This window comes from Kryptolebias marmoratus, linkage group LG12 (genome assembly GCF_001649575.2).
Source record: "Kryptolebias marmoratus isolate JLee-2015 linkage group LG12, ASM164957v2, whole genome shotgun sequence".
In the NCBI taxonomy this organism is placed as follows: Eukaryota; Metazoa; Chordata; class Actinopteri; order Cyprinodontiformes; family Rivulidae; genus Kryptolebias; species Kryptolebias marmoratus.
In genome coordinates, this window is record NC_051441.1 from 23,753,379 (window position 1) to 23,766,691 (window position 13,313).

General features: G+C 38.1%; 1 protein-coding gene across 1 annotated transcript in view; it reads left to right on the plus strand.

Moving 5' to 3' along the window:
- ube2z (ubiquitin-conjugating enzyme E2Z) overlaps positions 1 to 9,046 on the plus strand; it is a 30,745-nt gene extending 21,699 nt beyond the window's left edge. Inside the window, exon 7 of the mRNA XM_017432226.3 lies at positions 5,539 to 9,046. Coding sequence (XP_017287715.1) covers positions 5,539 to 5,721 — 183 coding nt within the window. The 3' untranslated portion in view covers positions 5,722 to 9,046. The remainder of the gene's footprint in view (positions 1 to 5,538) is intronic.
- Positions 9,047 to 13,313: the final 4,267 nt, after the last annotated feature.

Here is a 13,313-nt window from a genome sequence, read left to right on the forward strand (position 1 = left end):
TCCCTATATGTCAAGAGGACAAATAACACCTTTTCTGTTCAAATTGCCAACCCGCCACAGTGGCGTGTGTGTTGATCAAATTCACCCGCCACTTCAAATATTTACCCGCATTTGGCCGGTGGCGGGTGCTAATTTCCATCCCTGAATGAGAGGTACATTATGTAAGTATTGCCTCTACATGAAACTACAGACTATTTGAGTCATTTTAGAAATACTTTAATCCCTGGCGCTTTTAAATTTTTTATGAATTATGATTCTATGATGAATAATTCCCATTTTGAAGTGCATTATTTGAATAGTTGTCTTGTTTTTTTAAATAAGGTTGAATGCATCATATAATAAAAACACAGTGTTCCCCCCCAGTGTATTATAAGCCTAGTTGGCCGCCAGACTTTAATGCCCCCACCGCCGGGCTAAGCTCCGCTTGTTTATTGTAAAATACGACATTTTTTATACACGTTTTTTTCCACCCGCATCCTCACCGCAAGGTCACTGCGTGTTGATCACCGCGTGAGGGTGCGGACGCGGACGTCAACAGTGTTCCATTCAAAATGGACGATTTCAGTGCTCTAGCGAAGCTGGTTTGCCTGTATCAGCATTTATATGATCCCTCTATGAGAGTGCCACAGCAATAAACATCGCCAAGCAGGCTCAACCAAAAAAAGTTAATTGAGCCAAAATTCAGTGGGTGGCTTTACAAGACCGAATATGGTAAACATGTTTTGTACTTAGTGAAAATATTAACATGATGCGTGCTAATTTATCCTTGTTTACCAGTAAAATTATGCTATTAAATTTAGCATTAGATCTAACATGCAGCCTGTGCCACAAAAAGCACAGTACAGTACAGCATCTGTCTAGTTTTCAGAGTTCTCTATTTTTATTTATTGGCCTTGATGTGAGATGTGTCGGTGCCCTGTTTGCATTTTTTCATTTATATTAATTTAATTTATTTGTAAATGTGACTTAAATTAGGATTCAAATTAAGTGCAAACAATTTTTATTTTAATTCTATTTTTGTTTAAAAAAGTATTTCAAAAGTGCCTTTTTGGAAAACTGTAGTTGTGTAAATATTTGACAAAAATATCTTACAATATCACATAATAAATAGCCATATTTTCAACTTTCCTGTCAACTTTAATTATTTATTTTACTAAATCACGATCGGCTGGCAAACGGCCACCTACCACAAGGCTTTGCCTCTTTTCTGGGGGAAACCCTGAAACAATAAGACCTGATCAAATAAAAAACAAATGCAACCACAAACTTTGCAAAACATTAAAATGTGCAGCATGACTGATGCATGTATATATTTGTACATGCAGATTTTGATATATTAATAGTTGTACTCCACTCCTCAGACAGTGTTCTTGTAAAAGCAGAGAAGCTATTGGCTAAATTAAGTTTGAAAAATCCTTGGTGAAACTAAATTGTATATTATTTGGACAAAGAGAAAGGGAGTAAATTCACAAGTTTGCCTAAAATTTCAAATGCCTTGCTGCTGAAATGTGCTATATAAATAAAATTTGATTTGATTTCATACTGAAGGGATAAAGTTGCTCCAGTGACTTCATCACTTGCTCTTAATTTTGTTTGCTTAGTGGAAGAAGCAACTGCAGTACCAGACTTTTTCATTCCACCCCACATTACTCTGATTTACCCACTTGCAGATTAGACATATCCTGTTGGTGAAAAGAGGCAATCAGAAGTGTTGCTGTGCTTCAGCTGACCAATTACAATCAGAAGTTTCAAAATATTGTTTCCCATGTTTATATTTGGACAAAGCAATTTTTCATGTTGTGTGATATTTACTGATGTGTGAGTGTGTGGGAAATAGGTTAAATGCATGAGATATGGTAACTCTAGTTGAAAACAAATAGGCAATGTCCAAGTTTACAAATTAAAACAATTGGCACTATTACCCATTGCATGTCTGTATAAATACTTTACAAAATGTATATGGTATTCGTCATATTTAAAGAGATAGTCTGGTGATTTTTGACGCGATTATCTGTTAAATAATTGTCAGTATGAAGAGACGTCTTTATTCAAACTAAGCTAATGGCTAGCCAAACGAGGTCCTGTGTTTTATAATTTGTCAGCCTCATAAAATAACTCTTTCAAAAATAACATCGGTGGAAAAGAGCGCTACATTAGCTAATATTAAACCTTTAGATTTTGGCATTACACAGTTTGTTTAGGTTCAAGGATTCACGGATCTTTTATTGTCATACCATCTCACACTTGCATGTTTGTGCTACAAAGTTCGGACTCAGTTCCCAGTTCAAAAATCTTAATAAATAAATAAATGAGTACATATAAATACATATTAAAGGGTAAAAGTATATATGAGATGAAGCTGGATTAAGTGTGTTTTTTCGAGTTCAGCAGTCTGACAGCTGCAGAGTAAAAACTGTTTCTGAGCCTGGTGGTCTTGCTCTGAATGCACCTCAGCCGCCTGCCTGAGGGGAGGGGCTGAAACAGTCTGTGTGCAGGGTGGGTGGAGTCCTTCATGATGCGCAGCGCCCTCTCTCTGCATCATGATGTGTATAGGTCGGAGGTGATAAGAAGACTGCTCCCTACAGTCCTCTGTGCATCCTAACGACCCTCTGCAGAGCAATCCTCTCAGCAGCAATTCAGTTTCCATGCCACACGGTGATACAGGTGCAGAGAACGCTCTCCACCTCACAGCGATAGAAGCTCCTCAAGACTGAGCTTCCAAGTCCAGATCTCCACAGCTTTCTGAGGAAGTAGAGACGCTGGTGGGCCTTCCTGACCAGACAGGAAGTGTTGGCACTCCAGGTAAGCTCACTGGATATATGCACCCCCAGGTATCTGTAGGTGGAGACCACCTCTACAGCTGCTCCTCCGATGTACAGGGAAGGAAGAGGACACTTTTCTGTTCTGAAATCCACCACCATCTTCTTGGTCTTCTTCACATTGATGCAGAGATTAATTTCTTTGCAGGAGTTCCACCTCCTCTCCTCTCTATGTATTTGGACTCATCTCACAGTAGTGGGAGATGGGTCGTCACCAAACTTCACTATATGACAGCTGGGGTGTCTCGCTGAGCAGTCATACGTCAGCAAAGTGAACAGGAGAGGGCTCAGCATGCAGCCCTGGGGCAAGCCAGTGCTAAGGGTGATGGAGGAGGAGACCGTGTTGTGGATCCTGACAGTCTGAGGTCTGTTGGTTAGGAAGTCCAGGGTCCAGTTTCCCAGTGTGGGACTCAGTCCAAGAGAGGAGAGCTTCTGTATCAGGGTCTGTGAGATGATGCTATTGAAGGCTGAGGAGAAATCCAGAAAGAGCAAATGGATGTAAGTGTTTCTATTTTCCAGTTGGGTGAGGGCTGTGTGGACCACCAATGAGATGGTGTCATCAGTGGAGCGGTTCTTCCTGTAGGCGAACTGATGTGGGCCCTCAGTGATGTCCATGGAGTCTTTGATGTGGGTCATGACTAGCCTCTCGAAGCACTTCATGACTACCAAGGTTAAGACTATAGGTCAGTAGTCACTTAGGTCTGTCACTGTGGAGCACTTGGGAACGGACAATAGTGACGACAATGGCAGTCTTTAAGCAGGTGGGAACAGATGTTAGTGACAGTGAGGTGTTTAAGATCTCTGCCAGCACCTCAGACAGCTGGTGTGCAGAGTCCCTCAGTACCTGCCCTGGGATGTTGTCAGGGCCTGCAGCCTTACAGGGATTGATTTCATGGAGGGTCTTCCTCACATCTGCTGTGGTCACACAGAGGGGCTTGTCACCAGGTGGTGGTATAGGTTTGGTGCTCGGGGGTGTGTTAGGATCCTCAAAGTGGGCATAGAACCTGTTGAGTGCATCTGGCAATGAGGGGTCCTTTGGGTATTGTGCATCCCTGATGTTCTAGTCCGTGATGCACTTGATGCCCTTCCACATGCGCCGAGGGTCATTGGTGGTGAATAGACCTTCAATTTTCTAGTCGTATGTGGCTTTGGCCCTCGCAATGCCTGCAGTCAGTTCTTTTCTCGTTTCTCTGAGTGCTGATGCCTCACCTGTCCTGAACACAGCGTCCCTAGCTTTTAGCAGAGCTCTCACCTCAGCATTCTGCCAGGGTTTCTGGTTCAGATAATAGGAAACTGTCCTGGTGGTGGAGACATAATCAGGTTGTTGCTGTTTCCTCAGTCAAACAAAGTCCATGTTACTACACAAACTTATAAATGCTTTGCATGGACTGTGTTTATGCCAGTGGTACTAAGATGCTGCTGAACTGAGATGATTAAACTTTTGGACTGAATAGATGCACTGATCAGGTGGACTGATACATTCAGCAGCGTCAGGACACTGACATATGACTGTCTCTCTATGCCCAGCACTAGGGTTGTGTCTCTCTGGTCAGTGGTCAATGTGATACACATCTTGCCAATGGTTTGATTTATTAGAGATAGACGAGCAACAAAAACCAATACAATACAATAAGATTCAGTCCCTAATGTGATTTCGTATACGTTTGCTTCAACAAATCGAGATTCAATGCAATGCAAAACAACAAAGCAAATGAGTGGCTCTGTTTTCAGTTATTGTTAGAGATTAATTATTCGCTACCTAAAAAAAATAAAATAAAATAACCACTCATAAACATTTCTTGTTTTAAAATTACAATACACGTTTGTGAAACCAGACTCACAATTAAACTATACACAGAATAGAGGCATGGTGCAAAATTGATAAATCTACCAGGTGTGTTTATTACTTTTTCAGTAACTCAGCAGTTAGTGGCAAAATGTATTTTCTACCTTTGTAAATAATGAAACTTACATTCTGTAACATTAGATAGTGGAGCACACTTTCAGTTTGTTTGCAGCAGTTTTCCTGAACACGAGGCAGCACTAATGGAACAAACAATACTGCTAAACAGCAAAATGTGCAAGATAAACTTTATACTAAAACAAATAGCATGGGGATCCATTTTTAATATACTACCTTTTTGTACTTTATAAATATTTTTTATAGTGAATGCATGTAGAAATGAAACTGCTTACAGCCTCATTTAATCAATAAATGGTCTGGATTTTACTGGTTCAAAGATGCAACAAACCTGTTTCGAGATTTATTCCCACATCTGTATTGGTTCGCAGCTGCTCTACCAATATAGTCATATCGCTCACGTTTGTGAATATATATGAATCGGTTAATCTTCACATCCTTACTTAGAAAACACACATTTGTATAGTAACACAGACATTGTTTGGTTGAGAAAACTGCAACAAACCAGCAACTAACCAGACCATTCCTTTAAAGTCTCATGTAGCTTATCTGTAGCCTGTCTATTAGGCATACTCACACACGTTCCTTCAGTGCATTCATTTAATTGTGTTCACCACAGTCATTGTAGTGAGATGATAAATGTTAGTGACTTAACTTGTCAGTTGTCTTATTTTTCCTGTAACATATATTTTATAAGAAAGACAATACCCTCTGGTATGATAAATTTGTGAGAATTTATTCCTAATTTTCATTGATTGATGGTTCCTGCTAAAACTTTACCCTGTTGTCTCTCCCCAGGATCCATTTGGGGAGAAGCGTGGTCGTTTCGACTACCAGAGCCTGCTGGTTCGCCTCCGTGCCACTCACAGGCGAATACGGGAGAAAAACTTAGCAGAGAATGACCATGATAACGATGCCACGGACTCAGACACCAGCTCCTCTGGAACAGACCCTGACAGCCAGGGCAGCTCACATCCCTGACTCAGCAGTGCAGAGAATTTTTTAATCTGTTTGTTTCTTGTTGTTTGTTTTTGTGATTGATTACTATAAAAGAACATCACAGAGATGAACAGTAGGCTGATTTCTTTGAACATTTATGAGTCAAGATAAGTACAAAATATTTGACTGGACTCAAGGTTCTTGTGTGGATTTCACACAAGAATCATATCACTTATTTTCTGACATATTTTACTCATTTTCAAAGTGGATGCCAAGAAATCTGAGTTTTTTTTATTTTACTGAGTGTGTTTTAAACCTTTCATTAAAGAAGAAGAAAAGAAGCTGACTGCACAAACGCAAACATTTTTTATAGAGGAAAAAAATAATGTATGTGAGAAAAACAAAGACAAGACAAGTCTGGGTGTGGTAATACTGGATAAATCAGGTTGATTTAAATTTACAAGATCAATGAAAGATGTTGGTTCATTAAAGCAGGCCTTTCATGCAAACAAGTCTTGTTTGTCTTTAGAAGTGACCACGTTTTATTATTTTCTTAAGGAAGAGTAGCTTATCTCTACGCCAGGTTTAAATCATGCTCCATCTATTTCAGTCTGTAACTCAGCTGCCTCTGTCGCCAGGAACCTCATATACAAAGTGTGTGTCTGCACAAAAACATGGCATACGCCTTTTCCATTTAAAAGTTCAGATGCATCAATAATGAATTGACTATTGAAACTTATCAGGCATTGAAGGGAACCTGTTAATGATGTGAAAGGAATTATTGTACACACCTGAGGGTGACACTACAAAGCGATTTTTCCTGCTTTGCCAGCTTGAGTTTAAAGTCAGAGCTTCTGTAGTATGTAGGTGGATCTGTTTGAGCATGATTGGTTCATCACGGTAACAGTTTTAATTGTCAGAAGTGCAACCCATTCACTTATTGTGTTCTCCATATCTCAGACAGAAAAATAAGACTGTAAGAATTATGTCATAGTGTTTACCATTACAGGAACATTTAAAATAAACGTTGGATGGTTAAATAACAAAATAAATTATTCTGCCATTGTATTAAGGCAGTGGGTGTCTTGTATTCAGGTGTTAATTAGGGTTCCAAACCCGCGGAAGCAAGCGGGCGGCCAATGCAAGGCATGGCCGTTCGCCTGCTCCCAGCAAAGCAGGGAACCCTATTGTTTTTGTACGGATTTTTCATTATTGTGTATTATTTTGGCCAGAAAAACAAGAAACTCCTGGGGAAAAGCCAACCAGGCAGTCTGATAGAAAAACCCAACTGCTACTCATACAAAAAAAAAATCATATCGTCCCATACCTAGGGGGCGCTATAGCAAAGGACAATGCGTTTTTGTGAATAACTCCTAAACTGTAAGTCCTACACTCAAAATCTTGATGGCACCTGAAACTATAGATGATTCTGCACCACTTTTACATTGGCCACGCCCACTTCCGCCTAACTAGATTTTTTGCTATAGCGCGATAAAGGCAAAACCTACTTTTGAATACTACTCCCACATGAAAAGCTGGATCAACGTGAAACTTGGTACATAACATCTGTAGGCTGATCTGATGAAACGATGATCAAAAAGTTTTAAAAAATTTGAATTTTTCGCGACTGACGCAATGCCAAACACTTCAGTGCTAGCTAACACAACAGTTAACTATAAATATCTCTGCCATACTTTAAGATTATGGAAAATGCATTTAGATCTCAATAGTGGATTAGATGTTGCCACTTTGTGTGAACTTTTATGCAGTTTTACCGATAGGGGGCGCGATAATTTCATGAAGTTTATATCTGAATAACCGCTTTATGGATTTACACCAAACTTGGTACAGATGATCAAGACCGCACTTTAAGATGATATCTTGAATATTATAATGAAGTGGGCGTGGCTTATATGCTATCTCACTTTTGAGCTTTAAACTCGGCCAAATCAAACTTTAACTTCGCAGAAATTACTGATCTACTACAGAATTGCGCTCTCTACGTATGAGGGAAAAGTTGCAAAATTGGACCTGTAGGTGGCGCTGCTACAACAACAAATGCCTTGTTGCGAATTCTTCCACATCGACTAGATGTACGTACAGTATCTCTATTCTGTTGTGTTCTGTGAAACATGCCTTTTTACGTGAGTTTTGAAAAAAAAAAGTAAAATTATGCTAATTAGTAGAAAACTTGCAAAATATGTGTAACCTACTTTCGTTAACTCCTCCCAAGGCTCAAAGCCAATTGAAGTGAAATTTCATGTGGGATGACTGGAGGACTGGCTAACGTGTGAACGTTAGCCATTGAACGGATTTTCAAAAAAATGTTCAGTTTATGAATTATGCGTAAACAATTTTTTTTTACCCCAAACAAAAAAGGTTATTGAGCATAACTTAAGAGCAGTTTACAATTTATTAATAGTTTTCATACCAGTGGTGCCTAAGGCCGAAAAAAAGATTTCTCACCATTTTCGGCCTAATCCAACCCTAGGGGGAGCTACAAATAGGTAAAGTTTATATTGCTGAAATGGCTGAATGGATTTACGTGAAACTTGGTGGGTATCTTTAGGATACAACCCTGAAACTATGTTATCAATATGGTAATGATTGGTCAAAGTGGGCGTGGCTTATGTGCAAAAATGTATGTGTAGCCTTTAACATTTAGAAAAATTCACAAAAAAATCACTTGTTGAATTTAGAGTGTTAAGACTTACAGGATATGTTCCATGCACAATCTGTAAAAGTGCAGATCAAAATTCACGGCTCTATATTCTAGCATGTCGTTACGATCTACGAAGTTCGTAACTAAAGCTAGCAGTAGCAACTCGGACTCTGTTTGGCCGAATGACTTAAAATTTGGTACTCTGTTCACAACTAGCCTAACTACAAACCCCAAGAAATGTTGCTTCAATTTGAGCGCCCCCTTGTGGTTAATCAAGAAAAAAATAAATGCTAACTAATATAGCTTGTTTTTATTTTATTTTGAACAAAGTTTTAGACTATGGTGGATTGAAAAATTTGGGCAAACAAAGCACATAATACTGATTATCTGAATATTTCGAGATTTATTTCAGGCATTATTGATTTTTAACAAATTTCTGAATATATTTCAGTATGACCAGCACAGCTACGACCAAGGTTAACAATTTCTTGTACAAAAGCCGTTGAGTGTGGAGATTTCCTAAAGTGCAAACATTATTCCACATATACACACGATGATGTGGGAATATTTGGGAAATTTTATAATAAAGTTTCAGTTTTTTATGATTTTTTGCGTATTGGCTGGACATCATGAGAATGACGTTTTCAATTTTTCATAAAGAATGTGTTCGATCCAGTAACATAAAAATAAAAGAATATTATTCCACATGTAGGCATGGTCATTAGAGAATATTTTGGTAATTTTTGGAAGACTTATGGGTTTTTTTTAAATATTTTTTTGGCTCATTGTGGTATAACATTACAGTAAACATTTTTTTTACTGAAACAGCATTGGAACTAGGGGCGTAAAGATAAATGCATATCATTACAGATGTAGACTTGATCATCTGAGAATATTTTCGTAATTTTTTTATTTACTCTTGATTTTTTATGCATTTAATTACTTGACCAAGTGTACCATAAAATCGCATTGAACAATTTTCTATTGAAAATGCATTTTGTCTAGGGACATGGAGATAAATGCACATTGTTACTGATGTAGACTTGATCGTCTGAGAATATTTCTGTATTTTTCGAATGAATATTGAATTCTTTATGAATTCATTTCTTTAGCTCTGTGTGGTATCAAACGGCAGTTAGTTTTTCCTTCCCGAGCTTTCTTCACAAATTATACCGTTGCGTCTTACGGAGCACCTTTGAGTACGCACCGTCTTGGCAAGTTTCGACTCGGCCCGCTCGCTGAGAGAGGCGGCAAAGCCACACCATCGGGACTTCGGGCTCAAAGCACGCGGATAGGGGTGGAGCGCGGAGGCTTGGAACCTGTTGATAACTACTTGCAGGTCTAGGTAAATGTTGGTATTTTAAATGTCAAATTTAACCACAAATCTTTTTTTTATAGAAATATATTTTTAATTATTTATTTAATCATTTAAATATATAGGCTGTATTCAGATCTATTGACTTAGATCTGAATACAGAGCCTTGTCGATTCCACTTGGGTTTTCAAATACTACTGTGTTAAAATGGCTGTGTAGGCCATCTTTTTTTAATTGACAACATTTTTGACCAACTGGGTCAATCTATGGTCTCTTCAGAGCCATCAGTATCAAATTTGAATTGGCAATAGGTAAGATTTGATTCTATAGCCTCATTTGATTTTTCAGTCCATACTTCCATCCCTCCATGAGCAGATACATAAAAAAAAAAAATTTCAAGGTGTGGGAAAAAAACCCCAAAAGATTTCTGTATGTTTCAACTTCGATGACTTCACTCACCGGCCACTTTTATTAGATACACCTTGCTAGTACCGGGTTGGACTCCCTTTTGCCTTCCGAACTGCCTTAATCCTTTATCGCATAGATTCAACGAGGTACTGGGACCATTCCTCAGAGAGTCTGGTCCATATTGACAAGATAGCATCACGCAGTTGCTGCAGATTTGTCGGCTGCACATCCATAATGCGAATCTCCTGTTCCACCACATCCCAAAGGTGCTCTATTGGATTGAGAGCTGGTGACTGTGGAGGCCATTCGAGTACAGTGAACTCATTATCGTGTTCAAGAAACCAGTCTGAGATGATTTGTGCTTTATGACATGGTGCGTTATCCTGCTGGAAGTAGCCATCAGAAGATGGGTACACTGTGGTCATAAAGGGATGGACATGGTCAGCAACAATACTCGGGTAGGCTGTGGCATTGACATGGAAAATATCCCCCATACCATTGCACCACAACCATCAGCCTAAACCGTTGATACAAGGCAGGATGGATCCATGCTTTCATGTTGTTGACACCAAATTCTGACCCTACCATCCGAACGTCGCAGCAGAAATCAGACCATACCTCAGTTGTAACGAGTGGTTATTTGAGTTACTGTTGCCGTTCTATCAGCTTGAACCAGTCTGGGCATTCTCCTCTGACCTCTGGCATCAACAAGGTATTTGCGCCCACAGAACTGCTGCTCACTGGATATTTTCTCTTTTTTGGACCATTCTCTGTAAACCCTAGAGATGGTTGTACATGAAAATCCCAGAAGATCAGCAGTTTCTGAAATACTCAGACCAGCCCGTCTGGCACCAACAACCATGCCACGTTCAAAGTCACTTAAATCAACTTTCTACAATTTTGGAAAAAAAAGAGATTGGGAAACTATTAGGAAACTATACTTTTAAGCAATATAACAAGCAGCAAGCAAATCTACCATTTATTTAGGCAAAATGATAGATTTATGACTTTTAAAAAATTCTCTCCCCCTCTTATCATTCTAACAGTGGTACAGTCCATGACTATTAGCACATAGGAGTGGTGGAGATGGCATGGATAAACACCATCCAGTAAGCCTGACTTTCAAGGGCACTGCATTAGTACAATGGTTAGAGCCTTTCATGTGAAAGACTCCGGTTTTATTCCTCTGACCTCCTCTCATTTACTTTGACAAGTTAATGTTTTATTTTTTTGCTGCTATCATTTGGAACAAGACTGTATTTTCATCACCTTGCAATTAAATTTTTTGTGTGAATGCCCAGCCCTGCTGCCTAAACAGTAGCTAACCACAAAAATTGCATTACATTTTCTGTGGGGAAAAAAAAAGTAGACTGTGTTTTTTCCATAACTCGTAAGAAACTGAAAGTGTGCCTGAGGACTGGAGCGGTGGATATAGCATGGCTTCAGTAGATATATTTTCAAGGCTGCTTGATTGGCCTAGTGACGAGAGACCCCATCTTTTAAAAAGAAGACCCAGGTTTGAATCTCAAACACTTTATTTTGGCCATTCATCATTTTATTTTTCTGCTTCTAGCATAAAAAACTTGCTTCCAGTAAGTAACTTTTTTTGCAAGATTTCAATTTAAACAAACATGTTGCAGATTTTATATAATTCCACAGCATTTTGTTTACTTCATCACCTCGCCATTTAATCTTGTGTGTGAAAGCCCAGCCCTGCCACTTAAGCAATAGCTAACCAAACAAAACAGTACAATTAGCATTAACAGTGTCTGTGATAAAAAGGTCTAATATTGATTTTGTTGCTTTTTGTGCACAAAGTTGGCGACTTTTTTCTCCCTCCCTTGAATCAAATTTGTGTCTTTTTGAAAAGACTAATCTGAATTTCTGTTTACACATTTTCATGGCAACACTTAAAGCCAGCACATGTCCTTCTTCTTCCTGTGGTCACAATATAAATGTTTCCTTTTGGACTTAATTATTTTCTATGGATGCATGTCAGATTTTTAGTGACTTGTTCCTATATTTTTTATGACCTTATATTTTTGTAAAACAGAGAATAAAAGTGTTATAAATCATGACCACATGACCCAGAGGGAGAACTAAGCATCATAATGATTTTTTTTAAAATAGCTTGAATGGAGAAATAAAGTAAAAAAAGTATTTAAAACAATATGGACTAATACGTTTGGTGTGTTTCTGCAACCAGTCAACCTGACCACAAAGACATTTAATGTTATATTTATTTATTTTTACAACAGTATATTTGATTAACGATTAAAATGACCGGACATCACCTATAAAGACATTTTAATTTACCCTGCTGTCTCATAAACCTCAGCAATGAAAAACACTACATAAAAAACTGAATATATATCAGGATGTAAAATCTTTGACTGTTAGTAGTCAGTTATGCTCTGTAAGCACACATTAATTCAAGCATCAAATCAGAACTTTGTGATAAAGGAGTTTTTATTTCCAGAAATGGCTAAAAATCCTTTTTTTCCGACTGCAGGATGTATTTTTAACCATAAACAGGAGCTCCACACATCATGTTTTTTATGCAATGCTTTGGTTTATTATCTAGTGTAACAGCAGAAAAATAGAAGCATATCTGTACAGCCCCAGTGGTAAAATTAATTAAGTTATATTTGTTACGAAGATTAAAGCTGGATGGTATTTTTTAAGGCAAATTGCAGAGCTAAATTCTACATGCTAAAGCATTGGTCTTGATCAGCTGTTTTAACAGTAATTTTGAAACTCACTGATCTGTAATTGTAATGAATAGTGTGATTACTTCATTTAACGAGAAATGTTTGAAGCAATACAAATCTCAATCAGTTACTTTTATTTGTAGTTCTAAACATATTTAAGTTGTTTTTTACCGGACTTTTTGTCTCTCCCACAGTATCATTTCTTTTGGACAATTATGCAAATTATGTGACAATGTCGTTTCATGACTTATAGCAACTTTTCAAACAGCCAATAGCTAATTTCCTTACTGAAGAGCTGGCAACACTGGTTTTCTCAATTTAAATGTATGACATGTTTCAGTAGGAAATCCTTGCAAATAAATGAGCCTCTGAAAAACTTCAACTCTGCTGAAGGATCTTTGCTACATTTATACCTTTAACAGAATTCTGTCATTCTTCCACATTGCTTCTTTTAGTTAGCTAATAATTTATTTGTTAAAGTTCAGGTGGTAAGAGTACTAAAACAAATGTTTATTTTTATTTCACAGTTTTTAAATAG